General features: G+C 38.3%; 2 protein-coding genes and 1 pseudogene across 10 annotated transcripts in view; 2 read left to right on the forward strand and 1 right to left on the reverse strand.

Moving 5' to 3' along the window:
* Nucleotides 1–27,596, forward strand: part of LOC121593408 — a 33,214-nt gene that overhangs the window by 4,502 nt on the left and 1,116 nt on the right. For all 6 annotated transcript variants that reach the window (XM_041915714.1, XM_041915716.1, XM_041915718.1 and 3 more), the window contains exons 4-10: nucleotides 169–295; nucleotides 22,680–22,806; nucleotides 24,390–24,488; nucleotides 25,098–25,238; nucleotides 25,640–25,926; nucleotides 26,305–26,613; nucleotides 27,246–27,530. In XM_041915714.1, coding sequence (XP_041771648.1) covers nucleotides 169–295; nucleotides 22,680–22,806; nucleotides 24,390–24,488; nucleotides 25,098–25,238; nucleotides 25,640–25,926; nucleotides 26,305–26,613; nucleotides 27,246–27,530 — 1,375 coding nt within the window. The remainder of the gene's footprint in view (nucleotides 1–168; nucleotides 296–22,679; nucleotides 22,807–24,389; nucleotides 24,489–25,097; nucleotides 25,239–25,639; nucleotides 25,927–26,304; nucleotides 26,614–27,245; nucleotides 27,531–27,596) is intronic.
* On the reverse strand, nucleotides 203–5,954 carry LOC121593409 (cold shock protein 2-like). Of its 4 annotated transcripts, XM_041915721.1 has the most exons (6): nucleotides 5,878–5,954; nucleotides 3,495–3,851; nucleotides 2,033–2,110; nucleotides 1,653–1,863; nucleotides 1,433–1,546; nucleotides 203–952 (listed from the first exon to the last, which is right to left on the reverse strand). In XM_041915721.1, the coding sequence occupies exons 3-6, from the start codon at nucleotides 2,040–2,042 to the stop codon at nucleotides 430–432; spliced, it is 858 nt and encodes a 285-aa protein (XP_041771655.1). In that variant the 5' UTR covers nucleotides 2,043–2,110; nucleotides 3,495–3,851; nucleotides 5,878–5,954; the 3' UTR covers nucleotides 203–429. The 4 variants fall into 4 exon arrangements, with proteins under 4 accessions (XP_041771655.1, XP_041771658.1, XP_041771657.1 ...); XM_041915724.1 differs by lacking the exons at nucleotides 3,495–3,851; nucleotides 5,878–5,954 and adding an exon at nucleotides 3,477–3,493; XM_041915723.1 differs by lacking the exons at nucleotides 3,495–3,851; nucleotides 5,878–5,954 and adding an exon at nucleotides 3,194–3,346.
* LOC121594979 lies at nucleotides 11,410–11,495 on the forward strand (annotated as a pseudogene).

Below are 27,596 nucleotides of genomic sequence, written 5' to 3' on the forward strand. Positions count from 1 at the left end.
TGAAATATTTTAAAATTACTAGTCCAATATTTTTTTTTATTGTTCCAATACCAACTTGAAAGATTGTTGTACTATTATCATGCTATTTATCGAAGTTAAACATTAGTGTATATACTTACCCACAGAAACTTTAACAAAAGCTGTATTTGTTCTCCTACCATATAACAGTCTTTCGAAAAAGAAATACTCACAGCAATGAAAAAGGATGGTTGGGATGGAAACGAAGATGTGGATCAAATTCAATGGACATTTTTTGGAGCTCTTTTTTATTCTATTATCGTCATAACAACAATCGGTAAGTAACAAAGCTATTTTAGCATGGTGACAACCAAAAACAAAAAACACTGAAAGAGTGTTGTAACGAGCTGCATCAGTCAACTTTTATCTTACAATCTCAGTAGAGCTGAAGTGATGCTTCAAGTTGTTCTGTTAGACTGATTTCTTTTCCACTTTCTTATTGGCTTGGCGGGTTTGGTCAAACTGTGGACCGAATTGAGATCCACCTGGGAATGAACCGAACGGTCTCGGCCCTATTCCACCTACACCGAATAGCTGAGGAAAATAGCCTCCCGAGGGATAGCCACCGGGCGAGAAGAATCCACCCGGATGTCCATTGAACGTCGGATTTCCGAATCCTCCACCATAGGGATATCCGTTCCCTCCAGGATAGTATCCGGCACCGCCGTACGGAAACCGGTTATACGGACGGCCTATAATACCGGTCAGGCCTCCAGGGCCCACGAGAATTCCATTACCACCGGAACCGTGTCCCAAACCACCATACCCTCCGCCTAAGTGTGGTTGACCCGGGTAAAATCCTCCTCCTCCTAATGCATTGCCACCCTGGAACGGGAATACTCCTGGACCACCCTGTTGGCCATGGTTAATTCCGTACGGGTTTGGCCCAAATTGTCCATTAATAAGTCCCCCTCCACCGAACTTTTGATTGAATCTGGTAATTTGGAAAATACAGGTACAATAATAGAGAAAAAATGTTGAAATATTCAATTCTTTGTTATTATATATAGTGACCGGCAAAACTAAAAGCCCACTTTTTGTATTTAACCATTTTTTCATGTGTTTCGTTAAAAATGAAGCTTTACTACTGCTTCATTTAAAAAAAAAACTATGCATTATGTGCTTATAAATGAGCTTGTAAATTAAATTGGTGGTAGTTTTGTTACATGAATATATTTTAACGATATTTTATGTCATCTTGAGTTTTCCGCACTTTGAATAAAAAAAGGTGATTGAAGCTAAATTTTCACTTTCGCCTTGATTTGGCATTGTTCGTTTGAAATACATAATGACTAATGTATCAAATAATAATACGATAAGTAAATTTCATTTTAAAACCCAACAAATGTAAAAATGTAAGGAGCGGGCACTTTGTTTTGCCGGTCCCCGTATATCTTAAATGATATTTTAGTACCCAAAATCATTAGATTGATTTCCATCTCCAAATTCGCCAGAAAACTCATCATTTTGTGGCCTTGAGAATGATGGCCTTTTGGTAGTTGTTTCTTTTACCTCGTATCGGCCTTTTCTGGAATAGAATTAAGTTTAAGACAAAACGGCGGACAATAGTTCATTTTTCGATAGAAATTTGCTATTTATAATTATTCTACTATTCTTTCAAGATTGAAATTTACCTAACTGCCAAAGTATTCCGTTTTTCATTTGATGCTGCTGCTTGAGACCCAGTGCCTAGGAATTCCAACACATCGCTACGCACGTTGTATCGATCGACATCATTTTTGGCATTATTCCTACTGTCGTTATTTCCCCCTCCTGACCATGACCATCGCTCCTGGGCGGTCGCCGTAAGGATTACCGCAAATATCGTCAGTAGCCGAAGTAATGCTTTAATAAAATATAACAGATTCATCTTCTCATCCACAAATAGTTCAAATAATGCTAAATCTTAGAAAACAATATCGATGTTTGACAAAATTGGGCAGGGATAAGGAGTCTATTCACCAATGAACGAATGACGTACAAAATTTACGTAAAATCAATCAACAATACTTACATTGTAGCATACTTGCAGTATATCAGTAGACACGTGCTAAAAGGTAATTTGCGAATTGTGACCCACTTAAAGGAACAGCTAAAATATTTCAATTGTTTGTGATGATTGAAGTCACAATAATCAGGTTATATGTGTCTATTATACATAATTATTGTACAAAAACTAGTATGTATTTTTATGTTTTGAGATCAAATTAATAAATAATGGCAAGAATTAATGATTTTTAAACCTATTCGAAAATTCAAGTGTTGCACACTTTATGTTAAATTATTGAACACTTTCTAATGCACAGAAATAGAAAAATGAGCCCTAAACTGGTTGTTTTTCTACCGAATAAGACAATATGAAATGCATACCACGTTTGTTCTTGGTTCAAGCCGGAATTCCGCAAAATAAGTAATGCAACTAGCTCCTGCACCTGCTGCCTCACGCTTATGGTAAACAAAGGACTGTCAAAATGATACCAAGGCGAAAAAAAGGAGGTGGTATCGAAGCACACTCGTTGTTCTAATTAAGTGGTTCACAAGGCGAAATAAACCTTATTATCTCTTAACGGTTTAGATAAGACACCCATTCGTTTTTATCGAAATCAGTCCAAATATATCATTTGTGTTTAAAAATCTAAAAAAATCTAAATAGAATATGCGACAGAAATGATCAATTTTTAAGGAAAAAACGATTGCTTTCATTAATGCTTTTTAAATATTTGAATAAACATCCATTTACACTCATTGTGCAAAAATTGGAAAATTACCCTACTTTGTCTAATTGATAATCTTCTTCTTCTTCTTTGGCACAACAACCGTTGTCGGTCAAGGCCTTGTACCCACTAGTGAAATGAGCATTTGGCTTTTAGTGACTTATTGTTACCACAGCAAGATACTCAGTAATACGTATGGCGGCACGGTCTGTTCGGGGTTTGAACCCATGACGGGCATGTTATTAAGTCGTACGAGTTGACGACTGTACCACCAGACCGGCCTCTAATTGATAATAGTTCTGTTATAATACTGTTTATATATTCACATATCGACGGTCAAATATGTAAAATATTTCCTTTGAATGCTTCACTATTTTCTTTACAATTATATTGTTCCATGTCAGTTTTTGAACGATTTTCACCACCTACTTTTTTTTCAAAACCATTAACTCATTACTCACACCTTTTTCACTAATTTAGAACAAAACATAAGCGTGTCGTCGATAGTTTCAATCCAGTATGACGATCTGTTAGTCTATGTATGTTACGTTCTAGTTGAGATAGTAAAAAAATAAAACAGCACAGCATATTTTAATTAACAAAAAAAATTATCCCTAATTAACTTTCTTATTTTAAACCATTTTTATTTTCATTTTTTGCTCAATTGTTGCAAGAGTCTTAGTGTTATACACTAATTTGTCACACACAAACTACGTGATCTGCTTCCATAATGTATTAAAATACCTAACATTTTAAACAAACCGTAATAAATTCAATTTTTGGTTCACACTTAAATACGACTCTCAGAGCACAGTGTACAACTAAATCTGCCTTTTTAACTTGTCGTTGTGGCTGAAATATCCCGAACGTGATCCGATGCCAATCGTTGCTTTCGGTCTACTAAACTATACACTTTAAAAGTTTTCAATTCTTATACTCAAACTATGAGCACACACCAACGCACCAAACAAATACTACGAAACATAGTAAGGTTATTTCTCCTAGCATCAGTATAAACGCTTCATTGTCTGCGATTCGAACAGTAGGCCGGGAACTCATCAGCTTTACGCACTCTTTCGGTCCAAGTTCACGTAAATGTGTGTAACACAAACGTCTCAACTGGGTTTGGGAGACAAAACAAAAGATTTCATGAAACGCATCACTGTCACGCTGGTCACTTGCAAGAGAAAGGAAACTGTCACACTATAGCGTGAATGCCAAACACAAAAAAGCTAAAGCAAACTACCAGCACCTAATCGACGGCCGTCATCTTTTGCAGCAGGTGCGTTTACAAGCATTTGTCTCTGGTTAACTTTGTTTCCCTGTAAAATTCCCAGCATACAAAGCTCAGCTTTTGAAAGCGGATATTGCATAAAACCATATAAAATGTGCATACATTGCAATACCTTCTTTATTAGAGCATAGGTTTAGGTGGTTTTATAGGTCTACCTAATTAGACTTAATTAATGAATTTTACATGCAAAACATTCACAGAAAATGTACAAACTTTTTGTTAGACATACCCGAAATATTTCATTTTTCTTTATTATTTTGATCAAGCAATTCCATTGGCATGAAATTTAACATAAACATAAGCTTTTATGAACATTTAAATTCGAGTATCATTTACATTTCAAATATTCGTTTGCTATATTCCGGATCCATACCACACCAAACTAATAATAATAATAATACATTTTTATGCCTTGAAACAAAACACATCACGGTTGCAAAAAATATGATCGTTCCCAAACAACCCATTTTGAGCGTTCAGAGTTCATGAATGGGGCAAAGCTAACCATTGTGCTTACAATCATCAAGAGACGTCCGCATCTAGGTTAAGGTCAATTCAGCCAAATACGATTTCACACCCACAACAGAGACATGCATGTCTTGGACCTTCGAGTTTTACCTGTTGGTTAAAAAACACTATGTTTCCGCTAATAGCCTGTCTGGGTCTACCTGATTGCCTTCGTGAAACATTTTGAAGACTATTTACCATATATATTACTTCATCTTTAAACTTCTCTTCCACACATTTTTCCAAAATCGAACATTTTTTTGTGTATAGAAATAAACGTGTATATATTTGAACCGTTTCTTATGAATAAAAAAAGTGGATGTATTTTCTTATCTCAAGCCTTTTGAAACCGAAATCGATGTTTGTTTGTTTGAAAAAAGAAATGGGGGTATTGCTATGGATCCGATTTTTCTAAGAAATTTGTTATGATTTATTTTCTTGTTTTTTTTCGTGATGCGAACTATGCCATTCATGCGTTATGCTAGTTTGGGCTTCCGAGACTTATATGTACCACGCTGACGAATATTCATTGTTTCCTGCGGGAGGATCGCCCGGTTATGAATATATTCTGTCGGCCCTTGTAGAAGTCCACTAATCCACCGAAGAGCCCGCTCTATGATTTAACGGTTTTATGATATTTATTCGAAGCAGCTCGATAATCTTATTTTAAACGTGACAAATACAATAAGATCTGACTTTGAATGTGTTCGGATCATGTTCTAGTAAACTAACTTCATTAGCACTTTGTTTACGGTTATTGCGTCAAAAACAAGGGACACTTAAGTCAAATCTAGTAATTCTCAGCAGTTTTCAATTATTATTTTCCCATATTAAACAAAAGTTGCGAATATATATTAGATAGACGATCGTGAGTACTCTCGCTTTGGAGACCACGATGTCCATATTGCAAAACTATGATGTTTTAACTTGATGCATGTCATAAGTAAAATATTCTATATTTCAGCAAGCATAATATGTGGTTCCTTTTATTGTTATTCCAATGCATTTAATATGATATAAAATATGAAAATGTGAAATTTATTTTTGTTAAGTGAATTTGTACACATTCCGAGTAGTATGTCAGTTTTGGATGTTTTCTTCCGGCATTATCCGTGGGCAAACATTAGTCACATTAGGCGGGTTAAGCCTCCAGTCGTCTAATAATAAAATCAAGTATTCATAAATAAATATGTTAAACAAATATGTAATCATGGGTAATGTATGTCATGTATATGTCATGTAATATGTCATGTAATATTTACGATGCTATTCAGTCGTTTTATATGGAGTTTGAGACTTGGCGACTGAAATACAGTCGTTGCCGCATTTTTGACTCTAACTCACCTATTTTTGTCTCAAAGGCACCAATTTTTGACAGCGTCTCACGATTTTTGCCTCAAAGGCATCAATTTTTGACAGTGCGCATCAATTTTTGCCTCGAATGCATCAATTTTTGACTGTGAGTCAATCGCTTTATTTACAAAATTTTAACTAATTTCTGAAACTGTGTGTTCTAAAATGATTGAAATAAAGTTTAGTAGTGAATAATTTTATTGACAGAATTTAAAATACAACAATTGTTTTGCCAATTTTGGAAGTTTTAATCGAGTGAAAAAAAATTGGCATATATTTTCAGCTATAAACAAAAGCTTTTGAATTTCTAAAATTTCATAATTTTTTTTTCAAACAACAATCAACTTACACAGTTTTTGTATTGTCTATGTCATGCGGAATAACAATTGTTAAAAATCTGCTTAAATACCTTGTGAAATTGCCATGATTCCTACAGGAGTCAAAAATTGACGACTTACAGACAAAAATAGGTGCGTTAGTCATACAGGGTTTTACAAGTCAGAATAGAATGTCAGCAAAACAATTTCAGAAGCTCAAGATGCAGTTTAGCTGTCAAAAGTTGTTATTTCACCGCATCGATGCTATTTTCAATTGCGCAATTTGATTTTTAAATCACTCAAGTTGGTTTTTAGAGGCCTTTCGCATAGTTTTGCAAATTAAATCACGTTTTTTGAGATTATTTGTATACAAATCATTTTTTTAGTGCGTTTATAGCGTTATATTTATGAAATATTACGTATTTATTCTAAAAAATAATATTTTCTGTGCAAAAAGCTACGAGCACTTGCGTATGTAAACATTGCAAAACGATGCGAAAGGCCTCTAAAAAAACAACTTGAGCGATTTAAAAATCAAACTGCGCTTGTGAAAAATAGCATCGGTGAAAGCTTGTGTGAATAGCTTGTGAAAAATAGCAACAACAACTTTTGACAGCTAAACTAAATCTTGTGCTTCTGAAATTGTTATGCTGACATTCGATTCTGACTTGTAAATCCCTGTAAATTGATGCACACTGTCAAAAATTGATGCCTTAGAAGCAAAAATTGATTTGCACTGTCAAAAATTGATATAAAATCACACGCAAAAATCGCCTCAGATTTTCAGTCGTTGTCACCTAATTTAGCTCTAAGAAGGCATCAATTTTTGATGATGCGCATCACTTTTTACTTCTAAAGCATACATTTTTGACAGTGCATATAAATTTTTGACCATTACGCACCTATTTTTGACTGTAAGTCATAAATTTTTGACTCTTGTAGGAATTATTATTATTATTATTTATTTAATCTTCAACGAGCCGTATGGCCTAATTAAGATGTAACAGTTCAATAAAAAAATAAAAAAATACATAGCAAAAACAAGATTTGCCTCGCAATTCACTGCGGCCACGGCAAAAGCCGGAGACGTTCCTTGAAGCACTGAGTTGAGATATCGAAGTCGAAGCAATCCGAGACAGTGTTGAAGACAGCCGCCATGCGGAACATAGGGTCAGACCGACCAGCACTGGAACGGGGTTGAGCGAGCCGTAGAGTTTCTCTAGACCTAAGTGTTCGGGATGGTGCATATATATCGACTCGATGCAACAAAGGCGATGAGTCGATAGAGCCATTTAGCAATCGAGCGATGAAAGAGCACTGTGCATTGCGTCTTCTAACCGAAAGAGGTTCAAGGCCTACAAGACGGCACCGCGCAGCATACGGAGGAAGATTATTGCGATCCTGCCAGGGAAGTAGGCGTAGGGCATATCTCGTGAGCTTACGTTGAATCGCCTCAAGTCGAGCAATTGAAGAAGCGGTAGTTGGGCTCCAGACTACGCACGAATATTCCAGAACCGAATGAACGATACAGTTGTACACAGCTTTGATGCACATGGGGTTGCGGAATTCATTAGTTGTCCGGATAACCACGCCAAGTAATTGATTTCCACTGGCTACAACGTCATCGATATGCTGTTTAAAGTTCAAACTAGAGTCAAGCAGAACGCCCAGGTCTTTGGCATGATTCTGTCGATTAACTGCAGTGCCGTCCATGAAGTAGGTCCCAGTCACTGGGCTCCTGCATCGACTAAAAGACACACAGTAGCATTTCTCGATGCAGATAGTCAGTCCATTACGCTTGCACCACGAACAGAAAATTTCGATGCAGTCTTGCAGGAATGTACAATCACCTGTGTTGTGAATAGGCGCAAACATTTTTGCGTCGTCGGCAAACAGACTGATACTGTCGGGAGGTAAAGCGAGGGTAACATCGTTGATAAACAATATGAAGAGAAGCGGGCCAATATTGCTTCCTTGTGGCACGCCCGAGCTGCTGAATATTTCTTTGGACATGTGCTTATCAATTTTCACGATGTATGTGCGATTAATTAGGTAAGACTTAAGCCACTGTACGAGCGAGCTGGGAACTCCTAGCTTATCGAGTTTAGCGAGAAGAATTGCGTGCGGAAGAGAGTCGAATGCTGCATTCAGATCTGTATAAATTGCATCGACTTGAGCTCCGGTATCAATTTGACTAGTGCAATAGGTTACAAATTCAACCAGGTTCGTGGTAGTCGACTTTTTTGGAACGAATCCATGTTGATACGGGCTTAGGTAGCTGCGGCATGCATGTAGCAGATGTTTGTATATCACTAGTTCGAACACCTTGGCAATGGCACACAAAGTATTACACCCCGGTAGTTGATGGCATCTGTCCTGTCGCCCTTTTTGTAAATAGGAACCATCCAAGATTTCCTCCATGTTTTGGGAAAGTAGCCATTGGCTAGCGATGCATTGAACAATTTTGCAAGGATAGGTGCTACTGTCGTTTGACAGCGTTTCAGCACGGTAGAAGGAATTCCGTCGGGACCAGGAGCGAAGGAAGGCTTTAGTTGCGCTAGGGCAGATAAAACGATCTCACTGTCGATGAAAGGAGTGCTCATGTTAATTGCGCCAGCCGGAGTGTTGACGAGAGCAGCATCAATGGTATCGGTATCATTCATGGCCGGTGAAAAGCAATCTGCGAAGCGATCTGCGAAGAGATTGCCCATTTCATTAGTGTTGGCACTTGTTGCTCCTTTGTACGTAATGGATTTCGGTGTATGCGTGGATTTTGTTTTGCTGTGGTAGAAGCGCCAAAACGAGTCAGGCCACCTGCAGAGGTTACGTTGGATTTTACTCAAATATCTGCGATATCGAAACCTGTTATAGCTGCAGTATAAAGAGTGCGTGTCAAAGTAGATCGAGCGAGATCTTTGGCAGCGGCACGTTTGGTAGTGACGATAAGCTGCTCTTTTTACACGTTTGAGTCGTTTGAGTGTGCGGTCCGCCCAGGGGGGGTTAGGTTTAGGACGCTGAACTGGGACGCATACAACAAAGGCTTGCAGCATGAAGGACGAGAATGAACATACTGCTTCGTCAAGTGAAATAAAATTTGGAACAATGAAAGCTATTGTTAAACATTGATATCATGTCGTTCAGTTTCACATAGTCAGCTTTAGCAAAGTTATAACGATAAAATGCGGTTGTCGTCGAGTTTTGTCGAGTCGTCGAATTGCGTCGGGTCGATGAGTTAATACGTATATTGAAGTCAAACGCCGGGTGGTAGGAGTCAAGAGGTACAAGCGGAACAACACTTGGAAAGACAGGTGAACACAATTTAGCTGCAGCATTGTTAGCGTAGAGCAGGTCAAGCATGCGTCCGTGCGAATTATTGATGTGATTAAGTTGCACTAATCCGTTAAATTTAAATCCATCCACAAAGGTGTTGTTGACCAGTGAGCGCGCAGTTGGTTCATAGTGCGTGATTGGCGAGGACGAAGAATCAGCTGTGGACCAGCTTATGCTAGGCTGATTGAAATCGCCAATAACAAACAGCAGATCCGAAGGCTTCAGTGTGAGAGTGAAGCCGCTGATACAATCATGTAGAGAGCGAAGAGTCGATATCTCGGAGCTAAGCTGCGGTAGAATGTATACTACCATGACGTACAGATGTGCGTTATTGCAGGTGATGCGCACACAAATATACTCGAGAGAACGATCACGGGAAGGTAATTCTATCGACTCATATGCGTTAGAAACGGCTAGCAAAACACCACCACCGCGAGAGCTAGAGCCGCTGAGAGAGCGATCACAGCGGTAAACAGAGAAGTTGTTGTTGAAGAGAAGAGCAGATGGAATGTTGTCAACAAACCAAGTTTCCGTGAGGGCGATGAGGTCGAAGTCAGCCTCCGATACAGCTAGGTGAAATTCTTTTGTTTTAGTGCGCAAACCTGTACTATGCAAACTAGTTTACTATGCTCTTGCTTTCCAAAATCCAATGGTTACGGCACACGATTCGATCGTAGTGGCATACGATTCTACCATATTGGAACGCGATTCAACCGTACTGGCACTCGATTCAACCATAGATGCACGCATTCGAGCGTTACTTTTTCACTCTATAGTGAGACGATGTTGGTTAGTGAGTTGATGTTAGGTGCGGATAGCTTGGATGATTTTTGCACCATGTTGGTTTTCTTGCACACTTTTCACCGACATAGCGATTCATCGATGTAGGCGCGGGACAAAAAACGACAACCATGTTTACCTCAAACAAACATACGAATATCGTCCATATGTATGTAAAGTTGTGTAATATGTATGAAGTGATCTAAATAGCACAAAGATGAAATAAGTACAGGTAAGTTTCAAATTAATTGCAGCAGCTTCTCTGGTATATTGGTACGTGTAACCAGTGGGTCGTGCGCCACCACCAGACTGATATCGTTATTGCCTGCATGCTGTACTGTTGATGTTGGGATTGCTGCAAGACGACACCAAAATAACCAGGACCCTACAGGAAGCAGTCTCATTTAAAATGCTCAATTATGTGCGTCACATATTTACCCTTATATTGTCTGAGGAAGTGTCCCAGAATCCGGTCTTATTGTAGCACGCAAACGTGAACCGCGTTTTTGAAGACTTTCACTAGCAAAATCTGGACTGGTACTCCGTTGAAGACTCTGAGTAGAAACGGCTGCTGCGAGCTGTCAAGCTCCTCAAAGCGCTGCGATTCATTGATCAGCACCGGCGCGAAATGACGCCGCAAAAGAAGCTGACGATGTTTCCGAGCCGCAGTTAGCCGACTTTGTGCAAATGTGCGACCAAACCTGCTACAATCTGCCTTATGCTATCGATGTGCGGAGCCTTATGGGAGCACTCTTATGCTATCGATGTGATGAACAACATATTAGCAAACGTGAACCGAATGAATAACCAACGGTGTACGATGTAGTTACTGCAGCAGTGAATAGCTACGGTTTGACTTAACAATCTATTCTTGATGAACCTGGTGGCACCGGTAAGTCGTTTCTGCTCAAAACTATTCTTGCGTACATGCGACGCCAATCAACAATTGCAATCGCAGTGGCTTCGAGTAGAATTGCTGCTCTGCTGCTAACCGGGGGACGTACGCTATCGCTCAACCTGGAGGCTAACAGTTCCTGTAACATCCGTGTACAGTCAGCACAGTCTGAATTGATGCAACAGGCTTGATCGTTTGGTTGTGTCATTTGAAAGAAGAGCAGATTACCACTCCCCCTTGACAAGGATGGAACACATACGCTGAGATCAGTGGGCACCACCACTTATCGTATGGAACGAGACATCCATGAGTAGCCGCTATGCTCTTGAAGCTCGCGCCCTCGCTCACGGCTTGCAGGACGTTATAGGAAATCGCAAAACGTTCGGAGATAAGGTGGTGCTGCTATGTGGTGACTTTCGGCAGATACCAACGTCTAGGTTCTGCAGCAGTGCATCCGGTAGAGCATGCTGTGGGGCAAATTTAGGGTATTACTCAAGGTATTCAAGATGCTGAAGAGCGGAAAGCTCATATGCCCCATATAAAACGTTGCGTAGCCCTGTAATCGGGCCATTTTAACTAGTGGATACAAACCGGTATATTGTTCCACTAACATGCTGAATATTCAGCTTGTTGGCTGGAAACAGAAAACGGATGAATAAAAATTGTTTTTTTTTTTATGAATGATGTGTACGTAACGATATGACGCTTTCCATACATCAATGTTGATGCATTCATTTTTCTCGTTAAGTATGTACAAGTTTATGTTAGGAGTATTAACGTGATAAAATGTTAGAAAGATGGTGTAATGTCCGTGATATTGGTCCCCTGCTGTTATAGTCAAAAGATCAATATAGCAAACAAAGCAATCAAGATGCCAGGCTCCAGATTAGGCAAGCGAATGGGAGCAAAATGAGCATGCGGGGCGAAATTAGCACCCTTTATTCAAGCATTATTTCACAGCAAAGATTCACTCATTTTATTGTTCATTCATTATATGAACTATTCATTCTATTGACACCAATAAAGTTTTATATTTTTCTGAGGACCAAGCTGAAGACCAATATAACAAAAAAATGTTACACATGGGGCGAAATGAACTGATGTTTTTGATACATCGTGCTAGGTGAGGCTATGTAGTTTTTTTTACACAGTAATGCTGACAGAAAAAATGTTTTTGTTTAAGTATTTTTTTTCGAAAATTAAATAGTTTTCCTAAATAGCAAAACAAAATATAGAAAGAGCATACATTTCACAAACGTGTGCAAAAACTTTGGCCATTACCGAAGCGCTGTTGTTGTGGTCAGAGCTGCAAAATGTCACTGTCAATGTCATAAAAAATCTGACTGAAACAAAATCTATGTCAGCGTCACGTACCTATTTGTGATAATCAGAGGTGATACTCAAAACGATTGATGTGAACAATGCATGTTTCGTGACATTTTTACTAACACTTGGTCAGACACTATGTCATGACTTTTTTTTTTACTGTGATCAAATCTGCAAAATATCATCGACATAGTTATGAAAAATTACAATCTGAAAAAAAATCAGCGTCACGAGCTCTACTGTGATGATCCGAGGTGAGATTCAAACAATTATTGCGACCGTCACATGCTGGTGACATTGTGTGGAACCAACTCTTGGTCAGTCACTTGGTCGCGATATTCTCAGTTGGTGATCATCGAGATAAATCATCGAGACAAAATAAGCATGGTTTCTTGCTCTGTTTGACCCGACGGACCATCAACTGACAGATCGAGAAAACATGCCAACAACTTAAAAAAGGCTGAACATTATTCCATCCCAAACAACCCTCCCATCCACTTACTCCGGAGTTGATCCGAAGTTTCGAATCCGAAAGCAGTGGCATCCGGATCAATCCAAATCCGGCTCCATACCAGTTTTGCCTATCACTAGTATGTTTCCGTTATTTTCAGACAATGTTCCAAAGTAATATTTAGCTTAGTGATGGAGGCATAAAATAATGTTAGAATAATTGTGTTTTGTAGAGAATTAGAAGGAATAATCATTAAACTGATTAACATTTTCATTTTGTTCCGGCTTCCCCTATATGTTGCGATGCGATAGATGTATCCTCAATTTATTTGCGTTCCTTATGGTTCCCGTGGTACAGTCTTCAGCTCGCATGACTTAAAAACATGTTTGTCATGGGTTCAAGCCACATATGCACCTTCTCCCCGTAGCAGGAACTGACCATTCGGCTGCGTGGTACTAAATAAGTATCGAAAACCTGTATAGACCAGTATGACCACGGGGGTCGTTACGCGAAATAAAAGAATTTGATGTTCGAACTCCTGTGGTTGGATATACAAACATGAAACAGTTCAGACATGCTTTACTTATTTAGATCTTAGGAATCTTGGCGCAAAGAGAGGTCCGTCTTTGCTAAATGTTTGGTACTGGGACTTCCTATCATATCAGATAGTTAAATACTAATTCAATGCCCATTTGTGGCAAAAAACACGATGACGAGACGAGAATGATGCTTGAACTTTCCTAGTGAAAATCTACATCAATGTGCCCGAAATAATGATTCACTCTGGTCATTCTCCTCACCGCGATCCAGATCACACTACGCATATTACGAACGGATTACAAATATGAGTAGGAGCTACCAGCATTTATACTTTCTATTTCATGTCTATAGTTTTAAAAACAGAATTGGTTGAATTATTACTAGTCAGGTCGTTAAAAGTTACGTTTTGTTTCATAGGAGAGAGGGAAAGTTAAACTTTTGTTATGTACTAGTTAAAATGGCCCGGTTACAGGGCTACGCAACATTTATTGGGGGGTATATAAGAACTTTACATCATTCAATAATTTCGTTTTTGAATCCTTTGTAAACAAATTTTGTTCTATGCTTATATTATTTTCTTCTATTTAATATAATACAAATTAAATTATGGGTGGTGTACCTGTTGAAATAAATAATGTTTTTATCAAAATTCACACTGTTTGCGATAAATTTGCTTTACTTTTTGGATCATATGTTCCAGGTAATATCAAGTCCCGTGGTATCTTGGCATACGCCTTATCGAAACCCGGGAATATCATATGCCGTACGGAGATACGGAGCAGAAATTATGCGAACTCTTTCGGCTCTTTAGCATCTTGAACAGTCTGGGCTGTCTGAATACGCATGTTTTCCCGCACACACAATACCCTAAATTTTCCCAACAGCATGTTCAGTTGGATGCACTGCTGCAGGACCTGGTCATTAATATCACGCGGGATGATTGGCAGTATCCGTCGGAAGACACCACATAGTAGAACCACCTTATTACCGAACGTTTGGCGATTTCCCATAACATCCTGCAGGACGCGATCCAAGGCGCGAGCTTCTAGAGCATAGCGGCTGCTCATGGATGTCTCGTTCCATACGATCCGTGATGCCTGTTTCATCAATTCAGCCTGTGCTAACTGTACACGGATGTTATAGGAACTGTTCCAGCGTCCAGCAAGTTCGCGGGTACGCAAAAATAGTTTAGAGCACAGTGTCACCAGGACCATCAAGGAAAAATATTTGTCCAGTATGTGTCTCCTCTCGGATTGATTGTTTTGTCAACCCGTAGCTGTCCACTGCTGCGGTAATTACATCCTACACCGTTTGTAGCTCGTTGATCAATCGGTTCACGTTAACTACAATAATATGTTGTCCAGCACATCAAAAGCATAAGAGTGCTTCATGTTCACCAGGGAAAATATTTCTGCAGCGGATATGGCGCATTGTAGCAGGTCTGGCTGTATCTGCTCAAAGTTGGCAAAATGCGGCATACTCGGAAACATCGTCAGCGCCTTCCGCAGCGTCTTTTCGCACAGGTACTGATTAATAAATCGTAGCGCTTTGAGGTTCTCGACAGCTCGCTGCAGCCAATTCTATTTGGAGTCTTCGACGGTGTACTGATCCTGATTTGTCGGTGACCAAAGTGGTTCACGTCCACGTCCTACAATAACCGAGGATTCTGGGACATTCCCTTCGACAATTTTTTTTTGCGTCGTGTATTTGCGGCCTTATACAACTTCATATACATATGTTTGTTTATGGTTTGTCGTTTTTCGTCCAACGCCTACATCGATGAATCGCTATGTCGGTGCAAGTACACGGTACAAAAACCATCCAAGTTATCCGCACCTAACATCAACTCACTAACCAACAACGTCTCACTATAGAGTGAAAAAGTAACGCTCTATAGTGAGAAATTGAAAATGAGAAGCTTTTTGTAAAATTTGTTATAGGATATAACACAATTAAACACAAGTAAAATGCTTTTATTCAAATACCAGATAATCAATAAACTATTATTCTTTTTCTTGACTCAACAATTTTAGCTGTTATGACGGCCTAAAAAGGATTTCGCTACTATGTACCACGCAGCCGAATAGTCCCACATTGCTAGGGGGCCGGTTCTTACGAGGATTAAACCCACGACGGAAGTTGGTTACCACGGATGGACGAACGGCAAAAAAAAATCAAAGGATCATTGCAGTAACGTAGCATTCCGTTACTGCTACGACCGCAGTGGCACACATTCCATTGAAAGCCACGGATTTTATAATAGTGGCATGCGATTCGCAGGCGACGACCCGTTGAAGAGTTAAAACTTTTAGGTTTCTATCGATGTTTATGTTTGTTCATTAATGAAAAACATGTTTTCTTTCGTGCTGTTTTAAAATGTTCAGGGAAGACGGACACCTGATACGGTAAAGATGGGCATTAAGGGGTAACATTACGGGTAAGATAAACACCGGTAAAAAACGTTGGAAATTGAAGAAGTTTATAATACTTTAATATATCCCATCGCATTCCATGCCCTGGTATGTACATTAACCAATTGGGCCGGTCTGGTGGTACAGTCGTCAACTCGTACGACTTAACAACACACCCGTCATGGATTCAAGCCCCGAATAGACCGTGCCCCCATACGTAGGACTGACTATCCTGCTATGGTAACAATAAGTCACTGAAAGCCAAGCTCACTTCACTAGTGGGTTCAAGCAGGCCTTGACCGACAGCGGTTGTTGTGCCAAACAACAAGAAGAAGAAGGCCATTTGCTATGCTGGTTCAATCAGCCGTGAATATAGAAATTGTAAGCGCCGCTTCTAACATGTATTATCCTCTAAAGGCCGCTTTAGACCTTGCGTGAACGAAGAACATTTTTCTTCGCTATATTTTATTGAATATTAATCTGAATATTACTCATTGTAGGAAATTTAAGTCCCCAACTATTGAGACTATGCAACAAGCTCAAATAATGAATTAAATTTGTATTTTGCTTTGGAATTGGTAGTATACATTCTACCGCAGCTTAGCTCCGAGATATCGACTCTTCGCTCTCTACATGATTGTATCAGCGGCTTCACTCTCACACTGAAGCCTTCGGATCTGCTGTTTGTTATTGGCGATTTCAATCAGCCTAGCATAAGCTGGTCCACAGCTGATCCTTCGTCCTCGCCAATCACGCACTATGAACCAACTGCGCGCTCACTGGCCAACAACACCTTTGTGGATGGATTTAAATTTATCGGATTAGTGCAACTTAATCACATCAATAATTCGCACGGACGCATGCTTGACCTGCTCTACACTAACAATGCTGCAGCTAAATTGTGTTCGCCTGTCTTTCCAAGTGTTGTTCCGCTTGTACCTCTTGACTCCTACCAACCGGCGTTTGACTTCAATATACGTATTAACTCATCGACCCGACGCAATTCGACGACTCGACAAAACTCGACGACAACCGCATTTTATCGTTATAACTTTGCTAAAGCTGACTATGTGAAACTGAACGACATGATATCAATGTTTAACAATAGCTTTCATTGTTCCAAATTTTATTTCACTTGACGAAGCAGTATGTTCATTCTCGTCCTTCATGCTGCAAGCCTTTGTTGTATGCGTCCCAGTTCAGCGTCCTAAACCTAACCCCCCCTGGGCGGACCGCACACTCAAACGACTCAAACGTGTAAAAAGAGCAGCTTATCGTCACTACCAAACGTGCCGCTGCCAAAGATCTCGCTCGATCTACTTTGACACGCACTCTTTATACTGCAGCTATAACAGGTTTCGATATCGCAGATATTTGAGTAAAATCCAACGTAACCTCTGCAGGTGGCCTGACTCGTTTTGGCGCTTCTACCACAGCAAAACAAAATCCACGCATACACCGAAATCCATTACGTACAAAGGAGCAACAAGTGCCAACACTAATGAAATGGGCAATCTCTTCGCAGATCGCTTCGCAGATTGCTTTTCACCGGCCATGAATGATACCGATACCATTGATGCTGCTCTCGTCAACACTCCGGCTGGCGCAATTAACATGAGCACTCCTTTCATCGACAGTTAGATCGTTTTATCTGCCCTAGCGCAACTAAAGCCTTCCTTCGCTCCTGGTCCCGACGGAATTCCTTCTACCGTGCTGAAACGCTGTCAAACGACAGTAGCACCTATCCTTGCAAAATTGTTCAATGCATCGCTAGCCAATGGCTACTTTCCCAAAACATGGAGGAAATCTTGGATGGTTCCTATTTACAAAAAGGGCGACAGGACAGATGCCATCAACTACCGGGGTGTAATACTTTGTGTGCCATTGCCAAGGTGTTCGAACTAGTGATATACAAACATCTGCTACATGCATGCCGCAGCTACCTAAGCCCGTATCAACATGGATTCGTTCCAAAAAAGTCGACTACCACGAACCTGGTTGAATTTGTAACCTATTGCACTAGTCAAATTGATACCGGAGCTCAAGTCGATGCAATTTATACAGATCTGAATGCAGTATTCGACTCTCTTCCGCACGCAATTCTTCTCGCTAAACTCGATAAGCTAGGAGTTCCCAGCTCGCTCGTACAGTGGCTTAAGTCTTACCTAATTAATCGCACATACATCGTGAAAATTGATAAGCACATGTCCAAAGAAATATTCAGCAGCTCGGGCGTGCCACAAGGAAGCAATATTGGCCCGCTTCTCTTCATATTGTTTATCAACGATGTTACCCTCGCTTTACCTCCCGACAGTATCAGTCTGTTTGCCGACGACGCAAAAATGTTTGCGCCTATTCACAACACAGGTGATTGTACATTCCTGCAAGACTGCATCGAAATTTTCTGTTCGTGGTGCAAGCGTAATGGACTGACTATCTGCATCGAGAAATGCTACTGTGTGTCTTTTAGTCGATGCAGGAGCCCAGTGACTGGGACCTACTTCATGGACGGCACTGCAGTTAATCGACAGAATCATGCCAAAGACCTGGGCGTTCTGCTTGACTCTAGTTTGAACTTTAAACAGCATATCGATGACGTTGTAGCCAGTGGAAATCAATTACTTGGCGTGGTTATCCGGACAACTAATGAATTCCGCAACCCCATGTGCATCAAAGCTGTGTACAACTGTATCGTTCATTCGGTTCTGGAATATTCGTGCGTAGTCTGGAGCCCAACTACCGCTTCTTCAATTGCTCGACTTGAGGCGATTCAACGTAAGCTCACGAGATATGCCCTACGCCTACTTCCCTGGCAGGATCGCAATAATCTTCCTCCGTATGCTGCGCGGTGCCGTCTTCTAGGCCTTGAACCTCTTTCGGTTAGAAGACGCAATGCACAGTGCTCTTTCATCGCTGGATTGCTAAATGGCTCTATCGACTCATCGCCTTTGTTGCATCGAGTCGATATATATGCACCATCCCGAACACTTAGGTCTAGAGAAACTCTACGGCTCGCTCAACCCCGTTCCAGTGCTGGTCGGTCTGAACCTATGTTCCGCATGTCGGCTGTCTTCAACACTGTCTCGGATTGCTTCGACTTCAACATCTCAACTCAGTGCTTCAAGGAACGTCTCCGGCTTTTGCCGTGGCCGCAGTGAATTGTGAGGCAAATCTTGTTTTTGCTATGTATTTTTTTATTTTTTTATTGAACTGTTACATCTTAATTAGGACATACGGCCCGTTGAAGATTAAATACTTACTTACTTACTTATCCGGCACTACAACCGCTTTGCGGTCTTGGCCTGCCTCAGGAGCGTCCGAAACCGCTCACGGTCTCGCGCCTTCGTCTGCCAGTGCGTTATCCCGGCCTTAATGGCGGACGCCTCCACGCCATCTTGCCACCTCAATTTGGGCCTACCACGCCTCCTCTGTCCTTGTGGACGGCCTAAAAAGACTTTAAAGAAGAAGTTGAAGTTGAAGATTAAATAAATAATAATAATTATTATAATAATAAATGAGCTTGTTATCATTCCCCGCTGACCATTACTTTCCACCGTGAACAAAGCGTGAAATTCTGAGTGGAGCGAAATGCATGTCATATTGTTGAAGCAGTTTAAGTTCACCGTTTCGATAGGGCTAAAAAAATGAAATTTACCGTTTCATTCTTCAAATGTTCTGTCTTTTCGGAAAAATATTTCAACGTGAAAAATGTCAACGGCTAAAATCCATATAGTTCAATGATATGTTTTTGAAATTAGTTTTAAGCAAATCAATATAAATTGAATAATTCTTCTTCTTCTTTTGGCTCAACAACCGTTGTCGGTCAAGGCCTGCCTGTCCCATTACTTGTGGGCTTGGCTTTCAGCGACTTATTGATCCCCCCATAGAAGGATAGTCAGTCCTACGAAAGGCGGCACGGTCCATTTGGGGCTTGAACCCAAAACGGGCATGTTGTTATTAAGTCGTACGATTTGACGACTGTACTACGAGACCGGCTAAACTGAATAATACGATTTAAATATATTTATAATAATATATTATTATACAATTTTGCATTAGTATTCAACATTGGTTCATTCAATTCATTATAAAATAATGATTATTTAATATTTATCTGCTGTTATATTGCATAAGTTCATTAATACTAGTTATAATAATAAATAATAAAAATAATAATAATAATAACAATACATTTTTGAATAATGAAAACATTAACTAAATGAAAAAGAATTTAAATGATCCTCCAGAGTCCTAATTATAGATTATATGATCCTAACGTCTTGCTTAAATTCCTGTATTGGGGCCCTTCACGATTCTAGTCAGTTTTTTATATGGAGTTTGTCAGTTGGAGGCTGAAATCATGTAAACATTCCATAGAAAGCCACACATAAAACTAGCCTGCTATTTTCAGCCTAGATTATTCTAGCCTCAAAGCTAAAATTAGATTCGTGTACCTGCTTGAAAAATGGCAAAACAAGGTGGTGTTTAGATTTATCCCAAGGTGCATTAAAGAATTACCGCGAGCGGTTTCGGACACTCCTGAGGCAGGCCAAGCGGTTATAGCGCCGGATAAGTAAGAAAGCATTAAAGAATCAAAGTGTATATAGTCCAGGGGGTCTAATAGCATGGTTTTTGTAAAAAAAATTGAATATCACTTTTTGACAGGATGGGTGAAAACTTTTGTTCAACCTGGCTTTCTGGAGGCTTGACGAATACTCAAAACACTCTTAAAATCTTTATTAGAAAGAAAAGCGATAAAAATCAGCCTTCTAAATTCATACATCTTGGGATTAACTCACCTGTATATTATACCCACTTAGATAGCTGCTCGAAAACTGAAGTACAATGAAAACAGCTGACAGGCTGAAATTTCAGCCTACGAACTTAAAACGGGAAGGGCCCCATTGTTTGTTTTCATTAAAGCTTTAATTTCCCGCCAAGAGAGCGACTGAATTTACCAGATTTTAATAAAAAAGATAATTTGTCAAAGTTTTACCAGGCGATTTCACGTTTACGTTCACTTCGTTTGCAAAGCGGCCTTAACAGCGGCGTTGCTCCAACTTACAGTCTATAACAGTCTATAACTTCTCTTAAGGAAATTACTTAAGTTCGCGAATCTAGCATGTTTGATGGACTTGTTAATAGGTTAGGCCAATTTTTCCAGCAAGTCAAAATTCTACAGGCAAGCTTTGACCGACAACGGTTGTTGTGCCAAAGAAAAATACGATCACTATTATTATTATTATTTTTATTAATATTTTTATCGTTGTAGTAGTAGTACAAACAATCAGCTTATTGTATGGTTAGGAACAGAATGAAATTATTTCAGATAAAAACTTATAACCACAGTGAATCATAGGTTACTATGATTAAAGTTATTCATTACACAAAATACCGGCTATAAACTCATAACACGTTGTAATCCCATATAATAAGATCGAAAATATCCCATGTATCCTTTGTAATCTTAGCTATTGCTTAACGATATCATATCAATGCTCCTCCTTTTTTATTAAAGTTGTCGAAGTTGAGGCAAGAAATTGGGTTCCGTGAAATGTCGAATTAGCATTAAGCATGCAATAACGCATGACTTCTATTTTGACCAGTGTTTCTTGTCTCGCTTATTTATGAATGCAATAACGCATGACTGCTATTTTGACCAGTGTTTCTTTTCTCGCTTATTTAAATACTTTCTCTAGTTGCTAGATGGTTTATATCATCCGGATACCCTTATTTTAGGTATATGATGAAATCACTTCATCATCAATTGACATTATAAATAGTTCTATATAGCTCCACAGGGAAAAGGTCTTTATATGATTATAACAAAATGGTAAAACAGACATGCGTATGTCTTTTCAGTCATTAATTGGTCAGAATCTATAAAAAAAACACAAAAAGAAAGCTCCACAACCACCACATCATTCAGGTTCAGAATCCTAGAATATTTTAATAATTTTGTTATAGTTGAAAAACTTGAATACTCATGCTCAAGCGCAAGGAATACCCAAAACCAGTTAGTTTTCACTGTTTTTAAAAGAATGTTATGAATCTTAGTTCAATTGTTATTATATAGAAAATAAAAAAAAAACAAAACTTTCAATTTTCAATTATTTTTTAACAATTCTTGGAATCTATATTTTTAACTGAAAATTTCATTGAAAAAACGTGAAAAAACTCCCATTTGAATTCAGCACAGTCAGAATTCACTAGTTGAACGCTTTATAGTTGGCATTAAATTCAATTAAAAAGCATGCGTTTGTATGGGAAAACCGGTTTTTGAAAATTGCACATAAATCTCATGGCCTTTCAAGACAAATTTCATTTTTTTGTATGGATAAACGTGCCAACTTAAAAGCACATATTCCATAGTTGGTAGAGAATCGAAGTTCAACCAGTGAGTTCCGACTGTATAAGCATAACGAAAAATGCAAAATGATTATTATTGTAAAACATGGTCCGACGAAATGATGCTTACATATTTTTTTGTTTGCCATCAGTGACTCCTCCTCTTCCTCTTCCCATCAAAAAGATTCTTCCAAGTTCAAACCCGGTGATTTATCGTAATTCTGCGATATAGAGCAGGAATGTCGTCTTGGATCAAGTTTGAACCGGTGAACAATACATTCGAATAAAAGAATAAAATATGGCAAATAAATAAAATAAAATATGCTGATTCACTACAATGTACAAAAATCTTACAGAGTAACAAGTTATTAATATTTCATTTTTATTTATCATAGGTTATGGTCATATAGCGCCCAAAACATACATGGGAAAAATATCAACCATTTTTTATGCCATTTTGGGCATTCCACTCATGTTACTGTGCCTCTCTAACATCGGCGATATTATGGCTAGTTCTTTTAGGTAAGCATATTCCTCCCTGATTATTTAAAAATAGATTTCTGTTCAATTTTATTCAGCAAGTTTTATTTAAGCAGTTTAATATTAAAACGAATATTTTCTGTAATATATTGATTATTTTTATGTCATAACTATTTCCTTAGCGCAAAATTATAGTGTTTTGCCGTTGTAAAACGAAAGGAAACGGTAGGTTTGTTTGGAATTTTGCCCACTGGAATCAGCGCAACATTCAAATAACGCCAGTGCTACGGGTACCTTTTATCCGATTGTCCGTTTATCAGTGCTGTTCTGAAATGACAAACAACCCAGTTATAAGACTATATTGTTGACTTCCAAAACTAAAATTTTTGACAGATTTAAAATATGATCCTTATAGAAACACGTATTTTCTTAAGATTTTTATTTTTAAGAAATAAAAAAACCTAACGCAAAATTAAAAAATATGAATTTGTGAATTATGAATGAAAAATATGAAAAACACATTTGGGCCTATTGTCTATATTAACCGAGTATCCATCCAGACGAGACCAAGTTCCGACGAGTCGTCAAACGTAAAAAAGTAGCAAAATCTACATAGCTGCAATATTCCACGCTGAAATATATGTGTTTAACTGCCATTTTGTATGGTGCTATGACACCACATTCGATAAAATATCAAATTGTTCATGCTTCCACACATGAAGTGTAAAAATTCGCCATGAGACTTTTTTTGTCTGTACATCTCAGCGAATATCACCATCGAAAATAATGCTGGGTAAATCTGATTCAGATTTATGAATCACAATGAATCTTTGAAATGATTCAATGAATCTGAATCCCGGTTGCAAAGATTCATGAATCTCCAAATATTCTTGAATTACCAAAGATTGATGAATCTCAAAAGACGCATGAATTGCGAAATATTCATGAATATCAAAAGATTCATATCTCTAGGGATACATAAATCCTTTCACAATTCATGAGATTCAAATATCTCCAAAAAATTATAGAGCCTGCATGGTCATGCCAGCCTATACAGGCTTTCGGGACTTCTTGGCAAGTCCACGTAACACGATAGTTTATATAGCTACGGGGAGACGGTCCATGCGCAGCATAAAGCCGCGACAGGTTTAAGATGTTGTTTCAGATGTTGGGGATGTTGTTTGGTGATATCGCGCAAATTAACTATTTTGCAAATCATACATCTCTAAAGATCAATGAATCCCTGGAGATTTATGAATTTTAATGGTTTATTAATCTTTTAGATTCATGGATCTTTGAAGATCCATATAACTTTGAAATTCTTAAATCCTTGGAAAGGATTCTTAAATTTGAATATTTGATTCGAGATTCGAATCACTCATCACTGAAGTTTCATATGAATTCATTGAAAGAGCCAAGAAACCCAACACTAATCGAAAACAATTGCATGTCATAGATTTTACCTTCACGCAGCCTCACGGCACGAACGCTATTTGGCGGTGTGGCTAGGCGCACGCTAATTATTTAATTATTTTTAAACTATCTTTTGTGACCCGATCTTTCATAGATTTATAAAATAAGAAGAACAGAACAAAGAAAAACGAATTATATTATTATTGTTACAGATTTTTATATTGGCGAGTATGTTGTTATGTCTGTACGAGAGAACCAAAAAGGTCCAATTCAAGAAGAAGTCGTAGCAGCCGTGGAACCGTCAGACAAGGGTGAGAAAATGTGAAATATTGTTTTTATTATGTTGTGATGTTTTAGTTATTTCCAATAAAATGACGATGACGATGATCTCATCTCCCAAACAGGGTCGAGAAGAAAAAATACTATGTAAAATATGATACGTCTCCTTCGATATAAATATATATATATATATATATATATATATATATATATATATATATATATATATATATATATATATATATATATATATATATATACATACAGTTACACTTCACTTTATTTAAATACCATTTTTTAAGTCAGATGCAACGAGCAAGATAGTAATTGTTGTTGTACACAGCTTTTTGAACTCAGTGTAAATTGTCTAGCGGTTTTTGAAGCTATCTTAAATATTCCAAATACTAAAGAAAAGAGTTTATATAGTTTAGATTTTTGGAAATATCTAGGTTTTCCGGTCCAGCTAATAGTATAAAGTATATTGGAGTATATGCTGTGTGTGTGCATGCGTGAGTTTTTATAACATCTAACACTAAATATCATAGCTACTCAAACGCGCATTGTGCTCAATATTTTTACAAAGAATAAACAAGAATAAAACTATCCCGATTTTGAGAATTATTATTAATTCTTATCTTCAGGAGAAGTTCTATGAGATCTGTTCAAGCAGCTGGAACAAATTTAAGACGCTCGGTGCGAAATTCTCAACGTTCAGCTGATTCAGGATTTGATCCATACTATGAACCAGGCTTATCTCATTCATATTCGGACACGGATTGCAGGTATTATACATAGAATTAAGCTACTAGTTATCAACAAGAGAGTTAAGAAAACATAACTTTGACAAATTGAAAAGGTTTTCAAGTTGGTATGGTACATATCTTTCAAATTGGTGGCATCGTGCATTATGCATCATCACATGATGAGATTTTTTTACTAAATTAAAAAAAAATATAGAGAGAATCAATCAATGGAGAGTGGATTAATTTCAATCTAAGCTATTTTCCCTACACCACACTAATTATCGTGCTTGTAATTATAAACCACCTGCTACATAAAGGTTATCGGATCGTATTAGTAGTATTAGTAACATCAGATAAGGTATAACATTAATTATTAATAATAAAACAAACATGCAATGCATCATAAACTGAACTAAATGTTATTTACTTCATCGTAACAGGTATAATGCTGCCATGGATGATGCATACTATCCCGATAATGATCGAAGCATGCGACAACAAACAAAGTATGAGACACAAAACACCACAAGTCCTGGAGTAATACGTCACCAAATCAAAGGTGCTCCCAATCCCGATGCTTTTATGAATGATGAGTATCTCGCAAGTCCACAACAAATAAAGCGTCCACCCCCGGGACATTCCCGTATCGAATCCATGGGACTCGATCATTCGCAAAGATCGTTACAAAAACCTCGTCAGTATGATGGGCAATACAGAAAACCACAAGGTTTGTTTCTCTTTCATTATTTGCAATCATCTTGTCTATGACAGTGTTATAATTAGCATCTTGGCAGAGGTTATTGTTGTTGAACATATTTTCCAAAATTTCGTCAATAGTTCTTCCAAAATATAATGAAATATTAAAAAGTACACAAATAAGCATTTATATATATATATGTATATATATATATATATATATATATATATATATATATATATATATATATATATATATATATATATATATATATATATATATATATATATATATATATATATAATATATATATTATATATATATATATATATATATATATATATATGTATTGTGTGTATCTACTATTGTATACACACAATTTTCAATTTTTTCAATAATTTTAACCAGGAATGCGAGCGCAGTCCCTTGATCGCCGTATGTTTCGACAGGATTCACAAATGATAGACATGGATGATGATTCACCATGTAAAACGCCAATACTGTGTAACAAATATGCGCTTGACGATGTGGATGACCAGGGCGGTAGATCAACGAGACCTAATCCACGCAGTCAATCGATGCCACGCCAAACAGGTCGCTATGGTGACCGTTTGATGCCCGATCGGTTGCCCTACTACACGGAGGACAACGAGATAGTAGAAAATATGCAATCCGTGCGCAAATCTGCCCCACAACGACGTCGTGAGCCACGTCCCGGTAAGTGAATACATACTTCTAAGCAAGCGTGCTATATTTCTGGCAAATTTTCTGGGACCACCAACACGATTCTAAACGCAAGAACACGATTGACTAACTCACTTTAGTACACATCAGAGGGTTAAATCAGAGGGCAGAACTTTAAAAGAATGAATGAATAAACAAACACACACATGTTTCGTGTCATCATAATGTCCCATCATCATCAGGACCCTGATTGAGGTAGTATAATAATTTTACGTAACTTTCTGTCTTAATATAATCATTTTCTTCAAACACAAAAGTTATCTGTGTGATTATAAACTTAAGTCTTGAAGAAATTAATCAAGCACATTATGTTGTAAAAATTTGTGACTATATGGAATAAATACTCATACATCAGAGTGAGGCGCCAGCAGTCTATCTCGATTGGCAGCTGACTTCTTTTACATTTTACATCCAATGCCAGCTGTTGAGCGCGAGCCAACGCAGAATTTAAAGGCAGACGCTGCTAAAACATAAAAGGATTGATATTCAAACGAAAAAAACTCTCCATTCTGACAGTACGCGTGGGTCATAATTTACCGTTAATTACATGCTTGCAATTAAAACGATACCTTTTTTGTTTACCGTTTTAACTATAATTGCTGTAGTACCAGCACCATCGCCACGTATAATGTCACCGATGGGATTCGCAGTTCATCGCCAAGCCCGCCATTTACAAAATGTGATCGATGATAATTCGCTCTATGATGACGAATGGGATCTCCACAGCGGCGAGCTCCCACCATCCTCCATTGTGCGGCCAGTGCCAATTTGGTTGTGCGTTTTTCTAGTCGTTAGTTACATCATTGCCGGCGCATTTATGTTCTCTGAATGGGAAGAGTGGAGCTTCCTTGATTCTGCATACTTTTGTTTCATAACCCTTACTACTATAGGTAAGTAGTTGTACAGCAAAATAACAATATTAAATTGTCAAACGGACATAAGTGAAATCAAATACA

This window comes from Anopheles merus, chromosome 2L (genome assembly GCF_017562075.2).
Source record: "Anopheles merus strain MAF chromosome 2L, AmerM5.1, whole genome shotgun sequence".
Classification (NCBI taxonomy): Eukaryota; Metazoa; Arthropoda; class Insecta; order Diptera; family Culicidae; genus Anopheles; species Anopheles merus.